General features: G+C 38.8%; 4 protein-coding genes across 4 annotated transcripts; 2 read left to right on the top strand and 2 right to left on the bottom strand.

Annotated features, from left to right (window-relative positions):
• The first annotated feature begins 226 nt into the window (after window positions 1–226).
• Dhc62b (Dynein heavy chain at 62B) lies at window positions 227–14454 on the top strand. The gene is made up of 29 exons (XM_076776697.1): window positions 227–317; window positions 504–902; window positions 1151–1361; window positions 1474–1747; window positions 1857–2237; window positions 2396–2489; window positions 2875–3029; window positions 3116–3401; window positions 3496–3657; window positions 3731–3942; window positions 4014–4131; window positions 4203–4443; window positions 4501–4747; window positions 4837–5721; window positions 5808–8103; window positions 8171–8772; window positions 8949–9235; window positions 9315–9568; window positions 9657–9953; window positions 10022–10517; window positions 10598–10852; window positions 10917–11407; window positions 11469–11822; window positions 11918–12384; window positions 12687–12844; window positions 12933–13179; window positions 13244–13649; window positions 13735–13998; window positions 14079–14454. Exons 1-29 carry the CDS (start codon window positions 252–254, stop codon window positions 14427–14429), a joined length of 10956 nt encoding a protein of 3651 aa, XP_076632812.1. The 5' UTR covers window positions 227–251; the 3' UTR covers window positions 14430–14454.
• Window positions 14455–14522: 68 nt separating this feature from the next.
• Arp6 (Actin-related protein 6) lies at window positions 14523–16076 on the top strand. The gene is made up of 3 exons (XM_076776698.1): window positions 14523–14762; window positions 14824–15795; window positions 15874–16076. Exons 1-3 carry the CDS (start codon window positions 14689–14691, stop codon window positions 16001–16003), a joined length of 1176 nt encoding a protein of 391 aa, XP_076632813.1. The 5' UTR covers window positions 14523–14688; the 3' UTR covers window positions 16004–16076.
• Uba5 (Ubiquitin-like activating enzyme 5) lies at window positions 16022–17980 on the bottom strand. Its single transcript, XM_076776699.1, has 6 exons — window positions 17597–17980; window positions 17375–17510; window positions 17077–17273; window positions 16823–17009; window positions 16401–16737; window positions 16022–16340 (listed from the first exon to the last, which is right to left on the bottom strand). The coding sequence occupies exons 1-6, from the start codon at window positions 17734–17736 to the stop codon at window positions 16171–16173; spliced, it is 1167 nt and encodes a 388-aa protein (XP_076632814.1). The 5' UTR covers window positions 17737–17980; the 3' UTR covers window positions 16022–16170.
• Window positions 17981–18289: 309 nt separating this feature from the next.
• Window positions 18290–26886, bottom strand: Ckiialpha (casein kinase II subunit alpha). The gene is made up of 8 exons (XM_076776906.1): window positions 26721–26886; window positions 25435–25666; window positions 25217–25328; window positions 24918–25130; window positions 24005–24199; window positions 23567–23918; window positions 23028–23105; window positions 18290–21553 (listed from the first exon to the last, which is right to left on the bottom strand). The coding sequence occupies exons 2-8, from the start codon at window positions 25527–25529 to the stop codon at window positions 21399–21401; spliced, it is 1200 nt and encodes a 399-aa protein (XP_076633021.1). The 5' UTR covers window positions 25530–25666; window positions 26721–26886; the 3' UTR covers window positions 18290–21398.
• Between the last annotated feature and the right edge of the window lie 1088 nt (window positions 26887–27974).

Raw genomic sequence — 27974 nt, 5'->3', positions numbered from 1 at the left:
CAATGATAACGTAACGCGAAATAAGATATCGGTTGTACAATTATTCTTGATATTTTCCGTGCTGTTTAAGGTTTTTGGACCTAGTAGAAGCGGATACGAAAAAAGGCGCGCTCGGCGTCAGTAGTACTTACTACAGTGACATCATGCGACTGATCTCTCAACCGCGTTACCTATACGACGTACCCCCGCCATCGATACACGAGTTCTTCGATTGCGCGAACAATTTGCTCGCTCTTCAAGTGATTACGCACATGATAAACTCCATCGAACATCTGCTCGATGTTTTGAAGAGCTGGGAAACTGTACCATTATTCCAAGTATGCAATTAATCTGCTTTGTCGGTCGAAGAAAGAGGAAAATATATTTTGAGGTCAAACGTTATCGATCAAGATCGTAAGCTTCAAACCGCCATTCGATTCATCGATCGATAATCGAAAAATGACCGTTGTAGCTAATTTCAGGAAGGACGATTTTACGCAAATGCAATGTTTTCTGTCTCGTAGTTGCGATTGAAATGCGAGCAGAACGAGCTGTTCCTCAGTCCAACTATGCGCGAGATTTGCGTCGCATTTCACAACATAATCGATCAAATCAGTCACGTAGGACAGCAACTGCAGCCATTGGACACTTGGGTCGGTGTAAAATCCGACCATGAATACATCAAAATTATTTTACCTGAATGGTATTTGGAGGAAACGCATCGACGAGTCGCGTACATTTTGCAAAATACTTTCCAACCCTTAACCAGTTACGTCGAGGAACTGTATAAAAAGTTTCGTGTTGTTTTCGGTCCGGAAACACACAGCGATATCGTTGCTTATGTCAGCATGGGACGTTCTTTTCAAGAATGTGTAATGAAAGTCGAAGATTTTAATCAATTTATTTGGGAAATAAATGGCATGGTAAATTATATGTATCAACGTTCGGTTTTTACTATATAGCACTTATTCTTTTTTTAATTATATGAATTTCCATCGTGTTCAATATTAGATACGTTTGAGCGCCAACTCTTTTCGACCGACTACGTGAATCAAAATCATTATTAAATTATTTCTCGCAATAGACGCGTAGAAACACCGTTATGAATCGATCTTCTTAATATTTATATAACAGTACGTGCTGTGAATTTTATGATGAATAATTATTTCAGCCGGATCATGAGTACTTTTCTGTAGGCATAATTCATCAAGTCGCAGCGAAAGCTGGTCTCCTTCAATATACGAAAGAAGCTCGCGAACTGATTATCGAGGAACTGGTCAAGAGTCATCGTCTCTTCAATCTTGAAATTTGCAACGCGTTTGAAACTGTGAGAGAACGAGCTTCGAATGTTCCCAATACTACCAAAGAATTGCTTGAATTAGGTATATTTATTTACGCATAAAATGTACGTCAATCCGTAAATAGTAGTAAAATTGAGCTTCGTCTTTTACACCACATGTACCGTTTTATACAATAAAGATAGTATTATTTTAGGCGAATATATGTTATGGGCCGCGTCAACGTTAATGAGATCATTGGAAGAAAAGATTACTCTTTCGTTGCGTATGATGGCGTCTCTAATTGAAATGACAGCTTTAACCAAAGATCACATTGAACTAAATAACACTACTATTCATTGGCTGAAGCGGATAAGGCCGATATTCGATCAAAGCAACGCTCTTTATGAACAAATAAAATTCGAGCTGGAGGACAAGCTCCAAAGTAGAATCGAAGTCGTAAATAAAGAAATCGAAAACATGTTTCCCAGGTTAACTTTTATAAGATTTATGACCCAATAGTGGAAGTAACGCGTGCGTTACTGTACCAGCGTTGTATTACCGCCAGAGATTGTTGTATCATTAATTTGTTATTATCAGGTTGGAAATAATGAACGACATGGACGACATGAATCGTATACGGGAGTACATAGAATTTATGCGAAAATTCGCACGCGACCTAGAACGTATGGACGAAAGGATAAAGTCGATCAACGACGAGGAGAAGCTCTTTCAGTACCCTCTCTCTCAGTATCCTCGCATCAATGAACTGAAAGAAAACATAATGCCATATTACGATTTAATTTATCGCGGTTACCGCTGGCAGAGATGTCGTGATGTTTGGTTAGATGGCCCGTTTGAGTACTTAGATTCGGACGATATTGACAACAAGTCAACCGAGTATTTTGGAGATTTCAATAAGATCAGCAAACAGTATAGGACAAGAATAAAAATGGAACTTGCGATAAGTTATCCGCACGGGTAAAGGATCCCATACTTTTCCTTTTTGTTGTCTAACACGGATATTCGACACTAGATCGTATTACACCACTGATCTCAACTCTCAGTCCCTCTTCGTCTTTCGTTCTCTATACATACAACTAAATACATACAAATTAATAGCTATATGCGTTTCTTAGTTTCATAGGATCGCCGGACGATCCGGATCCTTTTCAGCAACCGGCGCCTTTAAACCTTTGCCACCAACTCATCGAGGACATCAAATGGTTTAAGGTGATTCTTACGATATAGATTAGATTTACTTAGTTTAACTTAAAAAACAAGAAACCTTAACGTAATTGACGAAATTAAGGATGTAAACTGTATGCTATCACAATGACTACTGCGACTACTAGTTAACGAATACGCCTGTTACATAATCCATAATAATCAGTTGTGAAGGAAGTTAACTGTAGTAAAATAAACCGTAGTAGGAGCAGGTTAATCGTAATAGTATAACCCATCGTATGAGCGGGTTAACCGGGTTAATCATATCTCCATGCATTGATTAACACGGTTACGTGAGTTACTTATGAAACTGAGAACTGAATCAGGTTCGACTCGGGGCTAAAATCCCTGATCAAGACATTTTCTTATCGCTGTCGTTATCTCAACCCAGAAATACGTACCTCTGTTAGCCGTTTTCCGAAATCCGGCAGTGCGACAAATTCACTGGGATGAAATGTCGCTTATATCTGGATTCGACGTTACTCCTAACGCTGGAACAACCTTCCGAAAGATTATAAATATGGATCTGATGGAAAATTTAGAAAAGTAATAGAATCCGTACTAGAGAAAAGAACGACGTCTCGTTAATAGTGTGTAATATCACGATTGATTCAGTTCCGTATTCGCTCAAGGTATGAAATGATAAGCACGAGCGCAACGAAAGAACAGATGCTCGAGGAATCATTGGCGAAGATGATCAGCGAGTGGGACGACGTATTATTCACCACTGTGTCGTACAAAGACACGGGAGTGCATATCTTGGCGCAGCTCGACGATATTCAAGGTCTTTTGGAGGAGCACATCATAAAAGTCCAAGCGATGCGGGGATCGGCGTTCGTCAAGCAAATCGAGGAGGAAGTTAAAGATTTTTACTCTCTCTTACTGCGAATGCAATCGACGATCGAAGAATGGACTAAAGTATCTAAAAAAATTCTTCGTACTTCTTGCTTACGTATACTTTTGATCTTTTTAATCGAGCCAGCCAATTTATGATTGTTATCGTTCATGATAGGTACAAGTACACTGGATGTATTTGTTACCCATATTTTCGAGCAGGGATATCGTGGCTCAATTGCCCGAAGAGGAGATGCTGTTTATTCAGGTCGATCGAATATTTCGCAGCGCGATGAATGGCGTCACTAAAGATCCTCGAGTTCGAGAAACCGCAGGCTCTGTAAGCGGAAAAATCCATTACACCGAGTAGTAATTTTTTTATTTGAAGGAAATTACACGACTATGATTTTCAGGTGGGCCTCCTCGAAATTATGCTGGAAGCCAATACATTGATGGAGAAAGTTAACGATGGCGTGTTGAATTACTTAGAGAAGAAGAGACTTTTCTTTCCCCGATTTTTTTTCCTAAGTAACGACGACATGCTCGAGATATTATCTGAGACCAAGGAACCTATGCGCGTGCAACCGCATCTTCGAAAATTGTTCGAGGGGATAAATAAACTAGGGTAAGAAATGTGAGACACCGGCTAACGAATAAAAGTTAATTTTCTTGCGTATCATTAACATTTCTTTACAGATTTAACGATCAAATGGAGATATATTCGATGTTTAGCGAAGACAATGAGGTAGTCAATATGCAGGATAAAATCTTAACGGTTGAAGCGAGAGGTTGCGTAGAACGGTGGCTCATTCAGGTATGTACAATTATAGGGTTTTATAAACGTAAGGTCAACAGTAGGCAGAAAGCTAGAAATACAAATCACAGGTCGAGGAACAAATGGTAAAGTCTATAAGGCACGAAGTCCTCATGAGCTACTTAGATTACGAAGTGAACAAGCGAGTTCTGTGGGTACTCATATGGCCCGGTATGGTCGTACTATGCGTCTCTCAAATTTATTGGAGCATGGAAGTTCAAAACGTTTTGATGACTCACATGCTTTCGGCCATGGAAACGCTCTACGCGAAACTCATGTCTCAAGTATTGGAGATGGTTGAACTGGTCCGAGGTAGCCAAGATTCTATTTAGAAACATTCACCTTTGCTAAGTAAGATCTATTGCCCAGGGCAACTCTCAAATCAAAATCGTACCACGTTGAACGCTCTCATTACATTGGACGTGCACGCTATGGACGTCGTCAAGTCCTTGATCGACAAGAAGATCACGGACGAGACGGACTTCGAATGGTTGGCGCAACTGCGTTATTATTGGGAGGACGACGTATTTGTCAGAATTATATACACAACGGTGTCGTACGCGTACGAGTATATTGGAAATTGTCCTCGTCTCGTCATTACCCCTTTAACGGATAGGTATTGTCACGTAACATAATAATAATGCGTCGACCAAGACTTCGTTATCGAGATATTAACAGTAACGTATTTTTCAAATTTGTTCATAGATGTTATCGCACGTTAATCGGGGCATATTCTTTGCACTTAAATGGAGCACCGGAAGGTCCAGCTGGTACAGGCAAGACCGAGACTACGAAAGATTTGAGCAGAGCGATAGCAGTGCAGTGCGTAGTGTTCAATTGTTCCGAGGGTTTGGACTATAAGAACATGGGTAAATTCTTCAAAGGCCTCGCGTCGTGCGGAGCGTGGTCCTGTTTCGACGAGTTCAACAGAATTGAGCTGGAAGTGCTGTCCGTGGTCGCGCAGCAAATTCTCTGCATCATCCAAGCGGTGCGCGGCCAAATGGAGACGTTCCTGTTCGAAGGGACGGAATTAAAGCTAAACCCTGCCGTCTACGTTTGCATCACGATGAATCCTGGCTACGCAGGCCGCACGGAGTTGCCCGACAATCTAAAAGTTCTTTTTAGAACGGTGGCGATGATGGTACCAGACTATGCTATGATCGCCGAAATCTTCCTCTATTCGTCGGGTTTCAGCACCGCCCGCGAACTGTCCACGAAAATTGTCACCACCTACAAACTCTGTTCGGAGCAACTGTCCACGCAATCCCATTACGACTACGGCATGCGAGCTGTAAAAACAGTCCTAACGGCGGCGCAGAATATCAAACTTAAATTCCCGCTGGAAGACGAATCGGTGCTTTTACTCAGATCCGTGATCGACGTGAATCTGCCGAAATTCTTGGCCCACGACGTCCCGCTATTCCAAGGCATCGTCTCTGATTTATTCCCAGGTCTGGAACTTCCTTCGCCCAGTTACGACGTGCTCCTGAAGGCCGTCCACGAAGTCGCAGAGAAAGAAAACTTACAACCAGTCGATGGTTTTCTCTTGAAGATCATACAAACGTTCGAAATGATGATCGTGCGTCACGGGTTTGTCAGAATTTTTATTATTTGGAAAAGCTAATTATCAAGCTATCTGTCTTAATTCGTTTTATCCGCAAAATTACCATTGATAGATTCATGCTAGTCGGAGAACCTTTCGGTGGGAAAACGTCGGTTTTGTACACGTTGGCCGCGGCTCTAACTTTGATGCATGAGTGGGGCAACGAGAACGGGGCAGTGACCAAGTATTTCACGATCAATCCTAAGTCCATCACTTTGGGACAGCTATATGGATTCTTCGACCCGGTTTCGTCCGAATGGACGGACGGTGTGTGCGCTGTCGCGTTTCGGAACTATTGCAAGGAGGACACACCCGACAGAAAGTGGATCATCTTCGACGGACCGGTCGACGCCGTTTGGATCGAGAACCTGAACACCGTTCTCGACGATAACAAGAAGCTTTGCCTGACTTCTGGCGAGGTGATGCAAATGTCCAACGAAATGTCGATGATCTTCGAGGCTATGGACCTTCTGCACGCCTCGCCCGCCACGGTGTCCCGCTGCGGGATGATCTACATAGAGCCGCGCGTTCTGGGCTGGCAGCCGTTCTTTCGTTCCTGGCTAAACGTTCTGAACCCAGAGTGGAAGGAAGGGCACGAGGAGATCATCGAGCAACTGTTCCAGTGGCTGATCGATCCCTGCTTGGAATTCATCCGAAAAAGTTGTCGCGTGATTATAACCGCTGGACAAATTCATCAGGTTCTGTCGACGATGAATCTTTTCCAGATCTTCATGGACGATGCTGTCGAATTGAATCCCAAAACGTTCGAACAGTTTATCGTGGCGTGGGTGCAGGCTACCATGTTGCTCTCGGTCGTTTGGGGCGCTGCTGGCACGTTGGATCATGATTCCCGCTCGAAGTTCAATGCCTATTATCTGAGCCTATGGAAGAACGAACAAACGGAACACCCACTGCCCGAATTTCTCGTCGAAGGTTTGATCTCTCTTCCGACGGACGAGTTGATACACGATTGTTTCTACACGTACCGGGGTAGAGGCGCGTGGAGACGGTATTCCGACATTGCGAGGCAAGAGGAGTTTCTGGAAACGGGAAGTATCGTTCAGATGATAATACCCACCATCGACACCGTCAAGTATCAAACCTTATTTCTGAAGCACGTAAAGCATCGCAGACGTTTCCTTCTATACGGCGAAACAGGCACCGGGAAAAGCATCTACATTAAAGACCTGATCATGAATAAGCTAAGCGAAGAAGAATACTTGCCGCATTTCGTCACGTTTACTCCGCAAATAACTGCCGCGCAGACCCAGGAGTTGATCGTGCTGAAGCTCTATAGGAGACGCAGAACCCAATACGGTCCGCTACCCGGTACACACTGCGTCGTGTTCATCGACGACGTCAACATGCCCGCGAAAGAAACATATGGCTCTCAGCCACCCATCGAACTCCTGCGGCAATTCTTCGATCATGGAATTTGGTTCGATCTCAAACAGCCGGAAATCATTCATATATTCGACACTATGTTCGTCTGCGCTATGGCACCGCCGGGCGGCAGCAGACAGGAGCTTTACCAAAGATTTCTCAGGCATTTCAATCTATTCAGCATCAGTAACTTTTCCGAGGACACTGTCACCAGAATCTTCACGAACATCGCGTTCATTGGGCTGCAACGGAACGGCTTCACTACAGCGGTTATGCCGACGATCATGGAGATCGTGGGTGCGACGATGAACGTCTATCGGAACGCTCAGAAGGAGCTCAGACCGACGCCGACCAAGTCTCACTATCTTTTTAATCTGCGCGATTTCGCGCGCGTAATAACCGGATGCGTGATGATCAGGGAGGAGTCCGTCGAATCGAAAACGGACTTTACGAAGCTGTGGGTCCACGAGATCCTGAGGGTCTTTGGAGATCGATTGATCGACAAGTTCGACCGACGATGGCTCTTTCTGAAGATCCAAGACGTGGTCGGGAGCAACCTGAAAGAATCGTTTGAGACAGTGTTTGGCTATCTGCCAAAATTCGACGATCATTTAACGGAAGAAAGTCTCCAGAGTCTTCTGTTTGGTAACTTCATGGACGTGGACACTATTCCCGCTGATCGTCGCTACGAAGAGGTGAAGTCGATGGACGAGTACCTGGAAGTAGCGATCTCCTGTCTGGAAGATTACAATCTCACGAATAGGCACAAGTTGGACATTGTTCTGTTCCGTTACGCTCTCGAACATCTCGCGAGAATATGTCGTATACTGGTGATTCCTTGCGGTAGTCTGTTGATGGTCGGCGTGGGTGGTTCCGGTAGGCAATCGCTAACGAGATTGGCTGCCAGTATGGTTGGTCAGGGTCTGTTTCAACCAGAGATAGGTAGCACATATGGCTTACAAGAATGGAGGGACGATATAAAAAAGGTTCTTAACGGTTCTTATTTTTGTTGTTACACCATATACCTACGAATTTGTCAACAATTTTCTGTAGGTACTTTTGAATTCCGGCGGCGCAGGAAAGGATCACGTGTTTCTGTTTACGGAGGGACAAATCAAGGATGAAATTTTCCTGAGCGACATCGACAGCTTGCTGAATTCCGGCGAAGTGCCCAATCTTTTCACCATAGAGGAGAGGCAAGAGATTATCGAAACGACGCGGTTAGCAGCGCAGGGCGGCAATCGTAACTTGGACATATCGGTCCTCGCGGTCTTGGCGTACTTCGTGAACCGTTGCAAGGAGAAGTTGCACATATTGTTGTGCTTCAGCCCCATCGGCGACACATTCAGGGTCAGGCTACGTCTGTACCCGAGCCTCGTGAATTGTTGCACGATCGACTGGTTCGACGTCTGGCCGGAAGACGCCCTGGAGCAGGTGGCTCTCCGCAGTACCACCGACATCAACATCGACGAAGAAGTAAAGGTCAACGCCGTGGCTTCCAGCAAATATTTTCACGTTTGCGCCAAAGACATCAGCGTTCGATTTTATAATCTTACCGGTAGACAAACTTACATCACAACAGCGGGCTTTCTGGATCTTATACGAACGTACGCGGAACTCATGAAAGAAAAGCAAGAAGAACTTACGTTCGCCAGGTACTTAAAATCAGTCTGGCGTTTCGTTATTGAAAAGAAGTAGTATTGTGGCGCACTTTGCTAGGTAGAGGAAGTGACTCGTCAAATACGGCTAGGATAATCGTTCTGGTGACGAGTACGAGATGTGACTAATAATAATAAATAATTACTTCTTTTTGTTTCTCCTTACACACCAGAGATCGATATATCAACGGATTGGATAAACTGCAATACGCGGCTGAACAAATTGATCAAATGAGAATAACATTGTCGGAATTGCGGCCGCAACTCGAAGCATCAGCGAATGAAACGGCTGAGACTATGAAGAAGATCGAGACCGAGAATATAAGCGTTGAGAAGACAAGGATCATGGTAAAGAGGGACGAGGACATGGCAAACGTGCAGGCTAAAATCGCGATGAATCTGAAGACGGAGTGCGAAGCAGACCTAGCGGAAGCTTTACCAGCTTTGGAAGACGCGATTGGTACATTTTCGTGGTAGTAATATTAGTAGTTATGTCAAATTCATTTCTATGCTTTACTTCTGCCGTTTTGCAATTGCAGCGGCTCTAAACACACTGAAGCCCGCTGACATAGCGGTCGTAAGAACAATGAGAAGTCCTCCTGCCGGAGTGAGGCTCGTGATGGCTGCAGTATGCGTGATGTTAGACATCCCGCCCGCCAAAATCGAGGATCCTGCCACCGGTAGGAAGGTGATAGATTACTGGGGTCCTAGTAAACGTTTGTTAGGGGACATGAGATTTTTAGAAACCTTGCGACAATACGATAAGGACAACATTCCTGTGCGCATAATGCAGGTATACTCTGTCCATCGATCGCTAGTTATCATGGTATTCATAGGAGCCTATCGAATCCAAGAAATAGAGGAGTCATCGGTACTTTTAGGAAATTAAAGAAAAGTATATGACGGACAAAAACTTCGAGCCGAAAGTCGTAGCAAGAGCATCGTCGGCGGCGGAGGGCCTCTGCAAATGGGTCAGAGCTATGGTTTTGTACGACGAGGTCGCAAAAGTTGTTGCGCCAAAAAGAGCAAAACTGGATGACGCGCAGCGCGATTACGAAAATACCGTCAAATTCTTGAACGAGAGGCGTGAAATGCTAGCCGAGCTGACCGAGAAGCTGGCCATCCTTAACGAAAATCTGGAAATAACCCTGGCGAAGAAAATTCAGCTTGAAGACGAGGTACGTATACACCGAGCTGCATAAATACTTAATAACTTGTAAATGCTGCACAGATGTTTTCTTTATAGGTGACAAACTGTAGGAACAAACTGACGCGAGCCGAAAAATTAATCAGCGGTTTGGGGGGTGAGAAGGATCGCTGGACGGCGGCAGCAAAGAGTTTACAACAGTCCTACGACACTCTGCCTGGCGATATTTTAATCTCGTGTGGTATGATAGCATACTTAGGACCATTCACGACGAACTATCGCATCGAGAGTCTAGACAAATGGAAAGCTTACGTGAAAAACTTAAGAATACCGTGCTCGGATAGTTACGACTTCGTCGAGGTCCTAGGATCCGAGATTAAGATCAATTCTTGGAATATTTACGGTTTACCGCGGGACTCGTTCTCTACGGAGAACGCGATCATTATGGACAACTCGAAGAGATGGAGTTTGTTCGTCGATCCTCAGAGCCAAGCGAACAGATGGATTCGCAATATGGAGAAACAAAACGAACTTGAGATCGTGAAATTGACGGATGCGGATTACATGGATATTATAGAACAAGCTATAGAATATGGTACTTCTAACGTAGAACGATTCTATAAATAATTAGGTGATTTTTTTTAGGTTTAATCAAGAAATAATGTATTTGTTCAGGAAAACCAGTGCTCATCGAAAACGTTCTCGAAGACCTGGCGGCGCCCCTTGATCCTATTCTAATGAAATCTATATACAAAATGGCTGCTTTGTGGTTCATCACGCTTGGCGAAAAAGTAATCGAATATAGTTTACGCTTTAGACTATACATCACAACGAAGCTACGCAATCCGCATTACCTGCCGGAGGTGTTCAACAAAGTAACGCTGATTAATTTTGCCTTAACGATAAGTGGTTTGGAGGATCAGCTTTTAGGTATTGTTTAGATATCGTAACAAAAGAAATCGACATAAATAAAAATTGTGCATTTTATAAACAGGTATAGTGGTTGCGAAGGAAAGACCAGATTTGCAGGAAAAGCGAGAATATCTGATCGTTCAGAGCGCCGCGAATAGAAAAGCTTTACAGCAAGTGGAAGACAATATTTTGAAGACGTTATCAGCATCCGGTGCGAGTATTTTAGAGGACGAGGACGCCATTGAAATCCTAGACTCGTCCAAGATTCTCTCCATCGATATATTGAAGAAACAATCCGCTGCGAAAAAGACCGAAACGCAGATCGAAGGTTTTCGTCAAAATTACAAACCCATCGCGAAACATAGTTCTGCCCTTTACTACACGATCACCGATCTACCCAACATCGATCCAATGTATCAGTATTCGTTAATGTGGTTCATCAATTTGTATGTTAATTCCATTGAAACTGCAAACAGGAGTAAAATTCTCGAAAGGAGGCTCCTGTTTTTGCGAGAAACTTTCACTTACACCCTGTACCAGAACGTTTGCAGATCGTTATTCGAAAAAGACAAGGTACGTTTCTGAGGTAATAGAAATTAACGTTGTTCGTCTTCTAATAGACTTTTCCAATCAGGTCTTATACTCGTTCGTTTTGTACACGACGATCTTACTGACGGAGAACGCGATCACAAAAGAAGAGATAACGTTCTTTTTAACCGGAGGCGTCGCCTTAGCTGAAATCCCCAGGAATCCCGCGTCCGCTTGGCTTCCAGAAAAATCGTGGGGCGAGATTTGTAGAGTGCACATTTTACCAAGTTTCGCCGACTTTCGGGCAAATTTCCTTCGAAACTTGAACGCGTGGAAGAACTATTACGATTTATTGGACCCGGAGAATTCACCGATACCGGATCCATGGGAGAAAACTTTGACGCCGTTTCAAAAGCTGATCGTCGTAAGAATGATCAGAACAGACAAAGTGATGATCATGGTAAAGATAAACGATAACTCTTTTTGCTAATTATCTATGGTTAAATTTTTCTTTTCATTATTGTAAGAAACTAACACGAAGACGAAATTTTTTAGATACAACGATTCGTCGAAGCCGGAATGGGCTTACATTTCATTGTACCTCCGCCCTTCGATATCTCCAAGTCTTTCGCGGATTCGAATTCCCTGGTACCGTTGATCTTTATCCTTTCTCCGGGCTCCGATCCGATGGAAGCGTTGACAAACTTTGCAGAGAGCATGAACTTCACGGAGAAATTTCATTCGATCTCGCTGGGACAAGGTCAAGGGCCGATCGCTCAGAAGCTAATCGATCAAGGACAAGGCGATGGCGAGTGGATCTGTTTGCAAAACTGTCACCTAGCAGCTTCCTGGATGCCCACGTTGGAGACCATCTGTGAACACTTCGATCCTTCGAACACGCACTCCCACTTTCGTCTCTGGCTCACTAGCTATCCTTCGGATCAGTTTCCTATTACGATTTTGCAAAATGGCGTCAAAATGACTAACGAACCTCCGACCGGATTGCAGAATAATATCATGAGGTAAGACAAATATTATACAAGACACTATGGGGTCCTGTTGATGAGAGATGGAAAAGGAAAGGAGAGGAGAGCGTTTCGTCCCGAGTCTGCTAGTGGACTCGTCGGTAAGGCATCCTAGCAAACCCTGCCTTAGACGCCAAGATATTGGGTAGTCGATCGAAGAGCGTATAATACAAACGGAAGGTTGGTCGAGCGCTTGCTAGAGGAACGGTCCCTCTGATAGCAAGTACGGGAGGCAATGGACCCCACAACTTATCTTATAAGTTTCTTGAACAATATCTTCTTTGCGTGTAAAACTATAGATCGTACAAATCCGAGGCAGCCAGAGATCCAAACTTTTTCGACAAGGACTTGAAAAAGAAGAGAGCGTACGCGAAGCTACTCTACGCTTTGTGTTTCTTTCACGCCGTGGTGCAAGAGAGGCGAAATTACGGAGCGCAGGGTTGGAACATTAAATATGGTTCGTTTGTCCTTGTTCCTTCTCTATTGCGCGTGCTCACAAGCACCGAGAAAACAAATAACGAAAGAATATTCTTGTTACGGTGTAGGCTTTAACGAATCCGACCTTCAAATATCCGCCCAACAACTTCAATTGTACATAAACGATTACAGCGACGTTCCGTTCAAAGCGATCGTGTATCTCACAGGAGAGTGCAATTACGGTGGCAGAGTCACGGACGACAGAGATCGGAGATGTTTAAATACGATATTACAGGATTTTTTTAACAAAGACGTGATCACAGATCCGAACTACTCTTTCGCGGACGTCGGCCAGGAATATTCCCTACCGAAAAGGTACAGCAATTCCTCGTGTAAAGTTGTACTTGTTTACTCTTTTTCCATTGTATACGCGCGATAGACACGAATACGAAGACTACATCAAGCAAATCGAAGGGATTCCTTTGAATCCACCTCCAGAGACGCTCGGATTGCATATGAATGCAGGAATAACGCGGGACCTCGAGCTAGCGAACAATTTCTTCGAATCCATGATGTTAATTCAGGGAACGGTAACGGTAGGCGATACCTCTAAGCAGGATGAGATACTACTGAACATAAAAAAAGATATATACGATAAAATGCCCGCGCTGTTCGACATCGAAGAAGCGCAGAAACGATATCCAGTCATGTACATGGAATCCATGAACACGGTACTGATACAAGAATTAGAGAGGTACAACACTCTTTTATACGAAATTCGAAGATCCCTCGATATGGTTGAAAAAGCAGTGGAAGGGCTAATAGTGATGACTCCTGCGCTCGAAGTATGTACATAGAATGGCCGCCAAAAGCTTTCGGCAAAAAACCGTAATCAAAATTGTACATGTACAATGTGTGCCAATTATACAGGTTTTAGCTATTCATATATTGAATGCGAAAATACCACCATCCTGGGCGAAAGCGTGCGCCTATCCGACTCTGAAACCATTATCAGGCTTCGTCAAAGACTTTCTCGATCGATTGAATTTCTTCCAAAAATGGTTGACAGAGGGAATACCAAAGACTTTCTGGATATCCGGATTCTCGTTCGCGCACGGTTTCCTCACAGCGACCACGCAAAACTTTGCAAGAAAATACAAGATACCCATCGATAAAATCGATTTCGATTACAAGGTTCTCGTTTCATGCATTTCTTAATTATAATCCAACATTTAAAAATGGTAAAATACGTTATAGTTTTCGCAATTCGTTAGGTATTTCCTACGTTTGAGTTAAATACTTCACCAACGGATGGCGTTTACGTTTACGGCATGTATCTGGCCGGTGCAAGATGGGATATGCCGAGTATGCTACTCGAAGAAAGTTATCCGAAAATCCTTTGGGAACCTATGCCGATCGTCTGGATGAAACCGTCCCATGTGGATTCACTGCATGTCGGACAACGATACGAATGTCCTCTTTACATCACTTCTGCACGTTATGGTGTTCTTAAGACAACCGGACATTCGACGAATTTCGTATTGTCCCTACTTTTAGATACAACATATCCCGTCAGCCACTGGATTAAAAGAGGATTAGCTCTACTTTGTCAACTGGATAATTAAATTTCGCTATTAATTTTCGCTTGTAACATGAATTTCTTACTACAGTGAATATATGTATATCTATTCTCCCTGTAAAAAGTTCACAATGTTTCCGTTTCATATGTAAACATCATGGCGCTTGTTCGAAGCGTTTTTCATGATTCGGCGAAAGAATTTCATTCTTCGTGTCAAATGCTTCCGATTGAAATTCTATAACATATGAGGTTAAAGAGAAATGCTCAAATTTTCGATTATCGTTTAATTTAATCGTGCCGTTAACATGAGTAGTTCTACATTTGTTCTTGATAATGGGGCTAACACCGTAAAAGTTGGGTTAGCCTCTGACAATCCGAAGTGAGTTTTAACAATAAATTAACAATTTAACGAAGATAATTTTATATGTTCTCACTTATAGATTAGTTCCTAATTGCATCATGAAAGCAAAAAGTGAACGACGAAGACCATTTGTTGGAAATCAAATCGAAGAATGTCGGGACGCATCTGGACTTTTTTACATCTTACCGTTTCAAAAGGGATACCTCGTTAACTGGGATGTTCAGAAAACTGTATGGGATTACATATTCTCGAAAGAGTGTTGTCCAGTAAATTTAAATCAGCTTTCTGTGATCGTGACTGAACCTTTATTCAACTTTTCCACAGTTCAAGAAGCTATAACAGAGATATTCTTTGAAGAATATGAGTGTCAAAGTCTATTAAGAATTAATTCCACTACCCTCTCATGTTACCAATATAAAACAGAAAATGCTAATTCCAAGTGCTGTATCGTAGTTGATAGTGGATATAGTTTCACACACATAGTACCTTATGTAAATGATACTAAAGTTAAAGAAGGTATCAGACGCATTGATGTGGGTGGTAAACTTCTTACGAATCATCTCAAAGAAATTATATCTTATCGACAACTTCATGTCATGGATGAAACTTATGTAATAAATCAGGTGAAAGAGGATTCGTGTTTTGTTTCTCAAGAGTTTTTTAAAGACATGGAAACTGCCAAAAATAAGTTGGAAAATAATCCTATAATCAAGGACTATGTTTTACCAGATTATACAACATTAAGACGTGGTTATCTTAAAAATCCAGAGCCTCCTAACGAACAGCAGACTTTACGCCTGAGCAATGAAAGATTTGCTATACCAGAAATATTGTTTTACCCCTCTGATGTTGGCATCCGACAAATGGGTATTCCAGAAGCAATTATGGATTGTTTGAAAGGATGTGAAGAAGAAACATGGCCTCATCTGTTGTCGAATATCATTCTTACTGGTGGAAATGCAAAGTTTCCTGGATTCCAGGAAAGAATTTATAAAGAAGTTAGAAGTCTTGCACCTGCAGAATACACAATAAATGTTCATTTACCTGAGAAGTAAATAAACATTAAAATTCATCTTAATACAATTAAAAATTCCGATAAATACATAATTTATTATTACTTTTTTTTCAGTCCAATCACATACTCATGGTATGGCGGTAAAACACTTTCAAAAGATTCAATATTTTCAAATCTTCTAGTAACCAGAGAAGAATATGAGGAAGAAGGGCAGAATGTTTGTTTTGAAAAGTTTGATGTTTAACTTTAATAAATTTTCTAATCAATCTAAAAATTGATTTATACATATGACAATAAAATCTCGATTTATTTTCAAATTGTACAAATTAAATTATAACGGATAACAGTATGCAAAGTGTAAATGGAATGCATATAATATTAATACAGTTATTTATCACGGATTGGTGAAAATCAAATAGATTTCATTAGTGCCATAAGTTCTTCTAAGCTCGGACCAGATTCAGATGAAATTTGATTTGTTTGCAAATGAGATGGTATATTAGAGCATCCTTTCACATCCACTAACGAAGGATGCTCGTTTTCAGTCACCTGTTGTTCTTGCTCGTCGACGAGCGAAATTCCTGTGGTAAAATAATATCCTTTAAATCCGAACTTTATTTTTATACAACTAATTGACATACCCCATTCATTATCCTCGTGTAACGGTTTTTCTTCGACGATTTCTTCGACCTTTTTCTGAGGTTTCGGTTTAGCCGCATATTCTTGTTGGCGTTCCCTACAATATCTATCATCACAGTTTTCATTTGGCCTTAACGTCATTTTAGGAAAAAAATCTTGCATAGCATTGTAGCCCAAATAATAAGATACATCGCCAAAATTCAAAAGATACTTCAATGCATTTTGAACTAAAAAACCAGCAACAATTCCCATAGTTGTTGGCAAAGATGCTGCGCATACACCGTCTCGTTTTAAAGTCTTTTCGTCTATATTTTCTGCCACTACTAACGGAGGAGCACACTGAAAATAATGTTAGTTAAGTGTTAGTTCATTTTCGTAAATTTTTTTTATAGCCATTCGTATTTCGACTATTATTTTTATTTACCGCGAAACAGGCTGTCTCTCCTGGAATAATAAATTGAATATGACCAGAAACAGCATTTTCTGAGACTCCACTTTCGAACCACCTTTGATTTAACTCGTTGCAAGCTGTATTAATTGCCATTCGTGCTTCAAAATTATCTACACAACTTAATACTAAGTCTACTGGACCTTTGCTTAAACTCGATGTACTAGAAATAAAGTAAAATATCTGTTAGTTTTACAGCTTGTAATATTCGAAGCATTACTCCTTTATACCTTATGGTGTTCATGAAATTATCAAAATGATCCATTGTAGTGATATTGTAATTGTGTGTCTCGATGTCTACATCAGGGTTAATATTTTGCAGTGTTGCTGCAGCTGCTTCTACTTTACTTTGACCAGCTTGATATGGTTGAAAGAAAAGTCTATTCATATTTGCCATTTCCACTTTATCATAATCAAAAAGGATCAACTGAAATTTGTAATGTTTGTTGTTTAAAAGATTAACACATTCACCGCCATGTGTCATATATGTGTCAGTGATGATCCTCAAATAATGGTAAAAATAACTACCTTTCCAATTCCACATCTTGTGAGCATTTCTGCAGTTACACTGCCAACTCCACCTACTCCAACTATAGCAATTGTCAATTCTCTTATTCTTTCGTAATTATCTACTATGCCCATGCGTTTTAAAGCCATTAATCGACTAATAAAAAACCAATAACATAATATTAATACTTTGTATTTTCTTTCGAGATAGAAAATGTTTGATACAATACAAAGGAGAATCACCTGTAGGGATTTGAATCAACCACTTCACTTGACATATGTTCTATCTTTTCTCTGGCAATCGACGTGGTTTTACATTGTTTTTCCAGCAGTTTGTTTTCGAGTTCCCTTACTCTTTTCCGCAATATTTCTACTTCGTCCATCGTCGAATTTAAAGTCAATTGAGAAGCTAACGCGAAGTAACTGTTAACCGTGTAACACACACAGATCGCCCGTAGATCGCAAAGGAAAGTATGCTTACGAATGCGTGTCACAATAGGTACACCCCACGGCAAGGATAAAATTTATGGAATTTTTAACTCAAATTATTACCTTTACAAGTGATACTACGTAAATTTTGCTCAATATGTGTCATTGAGTAAAAAATTTTGTAATAAAAATTACATAATCAAAAACATAACCTGTTATTTTTGAGTAATACACTTTCAAGCAGTTATTCTTTTATAATTTTTCCAAAAATCTTGATATTTTCCCCTACTTTCTATGATTTATTATAAGTTTTTTCCTTTTTTTTTTTTTTATTTGGAAAGGTCAAAAAGCAGATTTTTTTATTTAGAAAATATGTTATACTTTATTTATGTGTATCAATGTTTTTAAAAAAATAAATAAATCTTATACATCATTATAAGTGAACAAATTTGAAACAGAATGTATAAACGTGGTAAGGGTAAATTTAATAATTAAACGAATTCGCTCTTTTAATACAAACGAAATTGTATTTCCTTTTTTTTTTTTTTAATTAATTAATCCTATACAGCACTGTTATTTTAGTGTTGTTACAACGTTCTTTTGTTGTAAATCATGTATGTATTGTTACATCGTATATACGCGCAAGTGCCTCGTGTCCGCATAAAAGAAGTCTATAACTTTTCGTTATTTATTTAATCATTGTGTTTCTAATTTCGGGAGTAAATATGCGAAAACATTAAAAACATGAGGTCGCGTAATACACAGTGAGTTGTCTTTTTTCATTTTTATAATGCTTCTGTAGTCGATGATGAGGTTTAAATCAAAGCATTTCCGTGCACTTTGGCTAATTTTATTGTCATACCTCAACCATGTCAAAATACTTTATTTTACAAGTAATACCATGTTTATTTAAAAGAACTAAATAAACTAATTTTTTTAGAGTAGAAGAGAGAAACAGAAAAACGAGAAAGTCTGTAAACGATTTCATTTTGTCGCTTTGGCATTGTATTAATGAGATGTTAGAAAATCGAACGTACATGCATTTGGTACGATAAAAGATTCAGTGCACTTCGTTCTCCCAGAATACAACCGTTCTCGAATAAAATGAAAGAAAGAAAAAAAAAAAAAAGAAAAAAAATTCGAAAAACTGGCCTGTAAAGCACTATAACGACAGAATGGCGTTATCAGCAATTCTTGTCTATTAACATCACATTCTGCTTTCAAAATACCGCGAAACTATGACTTTGCAAGATAAAGTATCAAAGTTAAAATTCACGGAGCATAATATATTAATTATATTAATGACAATTCGTTACTTTAATTGTTTTTGTTTTTTTTTTGTTCGTTTAAGTTCATTTGCAGATTTAAATAGTAATTAATCAATAGTTTTTTGTTTTCCTATAAAACTAAACTAGATTATCATAAACTTAACGTATGAACAGGGAGGGTTATCAAACTTGGACAAACAAGTACGTTTGCGCCGTTCTTGCCACGTAAAAATTACTTCGAAATTAAACAGTTTATCGTGCGTTCAAGCGATACGACAATCATAAGCAGAATAAATAAAATGTATTTATAGTTTACTTGTATTACACAGAGTATTCATTTTTTTTACATCTTTAATATCTATAGCGCAGTATTTCGCCTCGCACAGTTCTTATTTACCTTTTATATTTTCACTTATCCTCTGTGTATATGTATATATGTATATATATTTTTTTATGCGTTATTGAAAAATAAAATATACATATATATACATATAAAATCTTAAAATACACGATAATAAGGCAAAAACGGCGCAGTGATCAGAATAAGAAGCGAACAGTACTATTTTTTTTAGCCGATAATATTCGAGAGCCACGCGTTACTTCTCGAATTTTTACTCACACTCCGCTTGAATCGGTTACGCATTTGTTGGTAATACGCTAGCGTATATATGTACGTATATACATATATATGCATACATACATATGGGTGTGTGTCTGTGAGGTGTGTGTATATATATGTATATACATGTATATATGTATATCAAATTGACCGTACTTTATGCGCAAAAATTTATACGTATAGGAACTGACGAATTCTTTCGAAATAATACGAAAGGACACGGTGTACAAGTGGAGTGTGCTCTATTCCTATACATTCATTAAAAGTACGTATCTCTCACTCTCCCTTTCTCTCTCTCTCTCTCGCTCTCTTTCGCGCGCGCGCGCGATGAATATTTTTCAAATGTACATAATAAATTGTCTTATTTATATATAAATAATTACACGTTCAATTTTATAAGAAACACATTGGTAATGCTGTATACGAAATAATTCGATCGATTTTGATCGCGTGTTTGTCGACACTTAAAGTTTGGAACAGCGCATCGAGCGTACAAATGTACAGCAATACAAGATTTTCTTTTCCTTCTATCTTTATCGGTATGTATATATCTTTCGTGTCGGTAGGCTTTTGCTGACGCCAAGTGTTTTTAAGGTGTCTGTGAATTCTCGACTTTGATCAATGAGAACCACTACGGTTTAACGTGACAGACAAAAAGAAAAAAATGATCGTAGTTAAAGAACAAACTTAGCAAATTGGTTAAAATTTGAATCCACGCCTTCGAAATAGTATTGTTAAGTCCTCCCGATTAACAATGCCTTACCAACGTGTCGGTGGCATTTATTACTGGATACATAGGTATTCACAGAGCACAAAGAGTACTTGGCTATAACAAACATTTTATTCAACTATTATTGTATCAGATATAAACGAACATTTTTATCATCGTTAAAAGTACTAAACCGAGCGGCCTAAGGTACATGTATAAGTGTGAGTGTGTATGTGTATATGTTGTATCGTTGTGTTGTGTGTGTGTGCGCGTGTGTGTGTATGAGGTGTGTTGAAGCATGAGCGTGCGCGTCGATGTACGTACGCACGTGTATGGATGCAAAATATACGTGTTGGTTTTCGCTTTGCATCGCCCTCTTCACGTAATAATGTCGCGTAATAACGATCATCCTCCGAATGACAAAACATGATCTAATAATTGCATTTGTATGCATTTACAAGTCTCCCACAATCGTGACATTTAGTAGCAGCGTCAGTAAAAGGATAGTACCGTACAAATCAATTACAAAACGGAGAAAAGCAACGTACAAGGTATTTAATGGCACATGCACACCGGCCAATATGGACGGAGCACGTACTTCGATTCGTTTCGTGTATCCTGTATCATCGTAAGCTTTCGTTTACTAAAACGTTTGTCATACGCTCGACAACGCTCTCGGAACACATCGATTACTTCCCACTTCTTCTACTTCTTCTTCTTCATCTTCTTCTTCTTCTTCTTCGTCGTCGTCTTCGTCTTCGTCTTCGTCTTCGTCATCATCGTCTTCTTCCATCTTCCGTTAAGACTTTAAACCGTACACGGTAGATTACATTTCGATTACATCAGACGCAAAATCTGTTTTTTTTTTCTTTTATTCTTAAGTGATTCCCAAGCTGTAGAATAAGGAATGTCTAAATCGTAGAACTTTATGTATCGCGTCGAAATATAGTTGCCATTCGCGTAAACAGTGGTCCACCATCGTTTCTTCTTATGTTTGCGAGCTGAGGTGGAATGGAAGGATCACTTATCGAATTCTATATTGAACATGAAATCGGAATACAGTCCCCACGACTCCCTCATCTTGATTTTCTCCATCCGTTTGTTCCACGAATCGGTACATTGCACGCGGTCGGGTTTAGGGATGAGATCAAGCCCCTCGCGCGAGGTGTCGATACCTAAACGAAAATGTTTGATTCTTCGTAAAATCTTTCTCGTAAAAATGGATACGTAACACCGACTAAACAAAAAAATGCCTGTTTTGAAATGACTGAGCAATTCAAGTCCAATTGTCGTTTCATTGATGCTCTATGTTCGGCAGGAAATACATTTGCAATCGATTATCAGTCACCAGATTGCAAACTGTATCTTTGGAATTCGTGCATTCTCGCTACGCTCCTTTTTAAAATCAAACGAATTTAATTGCATACAACAAATTAAACATGCGCGTTACACTGTCCATAATTATTAGTAGTAACATCACGCATTCAAATATAATAATTATTTTATAATATTCACCATGTGTTAGGGAGGAATCAAACATTTTCTTGCAGGTATTGATACCGGGCACTTGCGGCTTCATCCTGTTATCAGTATCGAGAAGAAACAGATCCATCGCACGTTTGGCGAGGCACGTCGTCGGTGCTCTCGATGCGACGACATAAAAACAATCGGTAGCGCTTTATACAGTTTATTCTAATTTCACGATCAATCGACGTTATACGACACAGACTTGAATCGTTTCCATATTTCAAATCAAACATTTGTTTAGTCGCACCTCTAGTCATACTATGGTTACGTGAAACGATCTTCATTGTTAATAAAACGAAAAAAAGGTAAAAAACATAGCTGTCGTGAATATCGGAAATTTTAATGTACGCAATGTACTGTAAAAAATAAAAACATATATATCGCTTGTAAAAAATAGAAGATCGCTTTGCTTTGTAAGGGCCGTTATTACATTATTTCGTATGTTCTCTCTATCGTATTATTATAAACCGCGTTGGTCGTTCCACGCCCTTGAAATTCTACAGGTCGGATACATCACCGATAACGAAAGATGATTTGTTGGTGAAGTTTATGTTCTGGCAGTAGCGCGCCAAAATTTCTATTTCATTTTATCTAGACGCCTGGAACGACCTTGCGTAAAGCGTAACATAGTTTTTTTTTCCTTTTAACATACTCGCAATGGAGAAAGGTGCCCGACAAATATCTACCTTATTTTAACGATACATTTCAACATAAATGTGTTTCCACGCTCAACGTTTGAACACTTTAGAAGAGCGGTGCTTGGCCATTGCGAATTCGTTAAACTTTTTGGACACCGACTCCGAACGATGTCGATAGCCGATTTTCATGCACTCAACCGTGTGACACCCGAATAACGGGTATCCGGTAACATTACGATATAGACATAACGTTGTTCGTAGCCCCGATGGCATTCTTTCGTTCTTTATAAATATCGTAAAATAGAAATTGTGAGTCCGTATTAATACGAATTTCACGGATGTTTTAATCAATACGCATCGTATTCGAGGATGCGAATGAATGTTTATGGCGTTCTCGTGGTCGATTCAGCAATACGTGAATGATATGGTTAAATAATTATAAATTGGAAATTGAGGAGCTGACATTACCTGGCCCGTTACTCACCTGCAGGTAACGAACTTGTCATGGGAGTAGGTGACGATGATACCATGTTTAATCGACCTTGGTCTTTTACTATTGGATCTAAAACAAGAGTGGTATGAAATGAATATTCAGAGTATAATATAGCTCCTATAATAATGGGGCCAATAATATACTCATAATTTCCAACCACTGTGCATTAAAATATTAAATAAATACCAGAGTAAGTAGTCATTCATTTAATAACCAGTGCTTATTGACATTCTTTGTAGTACCGATACAATTCGAATATAAAATATCATCGAAACCTCAACTACACCATGATATAGCTAATGGTGGATTATTCAAATAATTTCGAGTAAACAAAAAAATAAATAAAAAAATATGGTTTATAAGAGCATTATTCATGGGTAACCAAAATCATGATCGTGCTTCCGAAGTATATATCCTGAAGGTGCAATTCGTTAAAAGAGAAAACGGTCTGCAATGTTTTGCACTACTGGCCTAATTTTTAATTATTTCAAATAATGCTTGAATAAGATTTAAATATTACGTGTACTTACAAAAATAAGGATGTTCCATGGCTTCGCGTGCAGTGAGTCTCTCAAAATGGTCATAGCGCAAAAGTTTGTCAAGAAAATCAAGGCTTTCGGCTGACACCAAATGTTGGTTCTCTGAATGCATGAAACGCTCCCAGCGTTTGCGCGAATGTCGGCCTAGTATGTCATTGAAACGAGGATCCAATTCGATGTGATACTTGTCAAGATATTCGAATAGTTCTTCTGTCCCAAGAACTTTTGCGATTCTAACTAGTTGGTCATAATTATCGTGTCCGTGAAAAAACGGTTCTTTCCTGAATATCATACTTGCAAGCATGCACCCAAGAGACCACATATCTAATGAATAATCGTACATCTACAACACGAAGAAAATAATGTGATGTCCGTAATGTAATTACAATATACGATTCAAGTAACATTTAATAGTAAAGAAATGCAAACCTGGTAATCTACGAGTAGTTCTGGACCTTTAAAATAACGCGAAGCTACTCGTACATTGTATTCTTGACCAGGATGATAAAACTCTGCTAGACCCCAGTCGATTAACCGCAACTTTCGATTATCATGATCGATCATAACGTTGTGCGGTTTGACGTCCCTATGCATTATTCCCATACTATGACAATAATCCAATGCCTAAGCACAGAAACAAGATGGAATAATGTCGTGTTGTTTATTAATGTCCCGTTACTTCTTATATGGCTATAGATACAAAGTGGGTTGAGCATTATCCACGTATTACTTACTTAAAGAAATATTCACGAGTCCGAAAATTTTAAAAATTTCTGAAACTAAGGATTCTTTTATGTTCTTTGACGAACGAAAAATGATGAATCTTTAGCTTTAATAGAAAAATGTCACACTTTCACATACTACAATAATGATTAACCCTTTCTATACTGAACACTTCTAAGAGTACTGAATTTTATTCTACTAAATTTTACTAATTAAATATGTTATCTATATGTTACTTCATCACATATTACTATACTATGTAATAAAAAACCTTGTTCGTCTATATTAATAATATTATTAAGAAATTAGAATAAAAAAAAAAGAATAATTTCTGACACATAAAAACTTAAAATGCTACTATAAATAAATCATTTGAACGATCAAATCTTTTGCAGCATTGAAAGGGTTAAAAACGTGCTTCGTAAAAGTTAGCGTCAAACTGAATTTGTATCATTGACGACAAACTTATACGCATCAATAAACAATAACTTTGTGAGAATTAAATATTTTCGAACTCTTCTTCGAACCTATGATATACACCTACATCTATCGAAATAATAATCTCGAAGGTTCACATTGGACTGATACTTGGTTCCATTGCACTTAACAATACACGCACTTTTAATAACTCGTAGAGGTAGTATCTTATGTCGTAGTCTGTTAGCGTCTGGTATAATTGCTTGAAATCTGTGTTGTTGACGTGCTCAAAGATCAGTGCCGGTGTCCTCGATACTGGATCTTTAACAACTGCTTGGAGTGTAATTATGTTGGTCCCACCTTTAAGATTTTCTAAGATTTTAATCTCCCTTTTTATCTTCTTCTTTTTTACAGGCTAGAAATTAAAATTAGATTAGAATGATATTTTCAGAACAATTATATAATCTATTTACTTAAAAAGAGTAAACTATGTTTTCATACCTTTAAAATTTTTACAACACATTTCTCACTATTTGTGACATTAATAGCTTCAAACACTTCACTGTATTTTCCTCTGCCTAATTTTCTCACTAACTGGTAATCGTCTTGTTGCCTACATAATAAAGAAACGATCAAAAGTGAACAAAGCAAGATAAATAAATAAAATAAGAACAAATATAAATATATACATATATGTATGTTTAATTAAATATACTTACCCCCAATTAACAACATAGGATTCATAGTCCCAGTAATCTCTAGATTTATGTGAATTTACATCAGTGTAAACTCGCGCTCTACTAGGTAATGCCATTCTCTCCGATATATCACTATTACTATTTGTTTTGTTGATTGCTATGTTTTCACCGTTGTCTATCAAAAAGTTATAAGAGCTAGTTATTTTATCTCCTCCACTCACCCAGTTACGAATGCGCGAGGAAAAAAGTACACCTGAGTCATTAAAAAAATCACATTAAAAATGGAAAAAATTATTTGCCTTAATGCAACTAAAGAAAGTAAATGATTTTAAAACATATATACAAGTATATGTTAGTCAAACTTGACAAACACTAACTTGTGCTTTGTTAACTATTGCATGTATCAAAGAAGTATCTATTTAAGCACTTGAACACAGTACTTTTCATAAAACTGATAAGATAATAGAAAAACATCGGCACTGTACGATTATATTGAAATTTGCTACTCTCAAGATTCATAAACCTTCCTTTTCAATTAAGTCAAAGCATTGTATACGTATCTTGACTAATACATGTACACAATATAGCAACATATACAAAGATGAATCATACTACTTAATTATATAACGATTGTATTAAATGTAACACATCAAGAGAGAACAATTTATATTAAATTACAATCAATATTTCTTATATACAATTAAAATAAATAGGATGAAAAGAACTTAAATACTATAGTAACCTTTAATCACTGTTTTAATTTGTTAGAAATATAAATGATATAATATACGATCAAATTCTTTTCAAAATTTTACGATGTATTTTTTATTGGAAGCATCTGTATCACATCGTTCAAGATCTAATCGAAATTATAAGTTACGCGGTTAGAAAAATCAAAACAACTTTAGCAGGAATCATTATGTGATATAGAGTAGAATAACAAGGGGACAAATTGGGCCATGAAACGAGAGATTGATAAATGCTAAAACGTGTTCACTAATTGCAACGAATGAGCTGCATATTCCTTATATGCCTATTGATTGTAAGTTCGTTGAAGACTACCGGTTTGTTTCAGGAATTTCTAATTATGACTTTGCGAAACGTCAATTACGACTATATAGGAGGCATTTGTACGTGAAAAAAGCTAATATCTTCACCAAAGAATATGAATCGAAGTAAAAGTTAATCTACTATCTGCTACATGGAATAGAAGCACGCACAAGCACAAGGGACACGAACACACATGTACGAGATAAATCACACGCCATCGCGATCAGGAAATTAACGTTGACTTATTTTGAACTCACCTAATGCATTCCGGACCCGAATCTTGATTAGATTGACCGCAACAGATCTACGAATTCGTCGTGAAATCACGCCACCCGATTACGGAATACGTGAGGCCGCGAGAACGCGTGAAACTCGAAGATTTTTGCGGGCGGCCGGCTTCTCAAACGAGCGAGGTCCAAGATGGCAGCCAACAAACCTGCCACAAAATTTCAATTCTGTAGATTGAAAACTTTCAACCTCTAACCATTCGTGGTGTCTTTAAGAGAAAGCTCGTTGTCAGTGCTACCTCCTTAGAATGTCAACCAATCGTTTAAGAATGTTGAAATTCTTACTAATTTTCTACATTTCCTTAAGCATTTTGTAAAAATATTACGATACCTACTTCAATGAAATATATTGCCATACATGCGATATATACGCTTCACATATTTCATTTAGCCGGAGAAAGTGTAAATAGTAAATTTTCGAAATTAAAAACAAAATAGTAAATATTTGAGACAATTTTTATTCGAAAAAGCAATTTTACATCTTTATCGAGGGAACTGTAGAAATGTAGGAATGTAAATACATTGACCAATCAAAATCATTGTTAAAATGATGTGCATTTGTGTATATGTACTGCAGTGTTTTACAGACCTCGAGTAAACAAAACCATGTGACCGCGAAAAAATCTTATTGGCTGCATCTCTAGTCAGGAATGTATCGCAGATCCAAAAAATGATGAGTTAAGCATAGAACGTTTTACAAACAGTTCGAAAACTGATGATAAAGTTTTCATCGAACAGTTATTTTTAAATATAGCTGTATTTTTATTACTTTATTTGATTTTCATATATTTTTTCTTACTAACCTTTACTATTTATATATGTAAATATATATATTCCGTTCAACGAGTACAAAAACTATGTAAACAGAACCTTATGACTTATAACACTATCTAAACGGCATAACGCTGTGTTCTGAATAGGCACAGATTCAATAGAAGCTATATAAATTATTATTTATGCATAATAATTACAGTTCTGAAGTGAAAGTTTCAATAAGAGAAAATATAAAACTACAAAATAAAATGTTGATAGTAATAATGTTATTACACTGTAAAATTCTGCATTTTTAAAAATTTTAATGCGCATACTCAACAAGAAATCCACATGTTTGGACATAGCCGACTTTAGAACGAGCCATGCTTAACGAGAGGCAGTAAAGCTGTGAGAGTCCGATTTTGCATTAGATAGACAGAGACGCATAAATGACGCGTATTCTTTCTATCA

The sequence above is a fragment of the Colletes latitarsis genome, chromosome 11, assembly GCF_051014445.1.
Source record: "Colletes latitarsis isolate SP2378_abdomen chromosome 11, iyColLati1, whole genome shotgun sequence".
Lineage (NCBI taxonomy): Eukaryota > Metazoa > Arthropoda > Insecta > Hymenoptera > Colletidae > Colletes > Colletes latitarsis.
The sequence above is the reverse complement of the archived record's forward strand: the minus strand, read 5'-3'. Positions and strand labels throughout refer to the sequence as shown.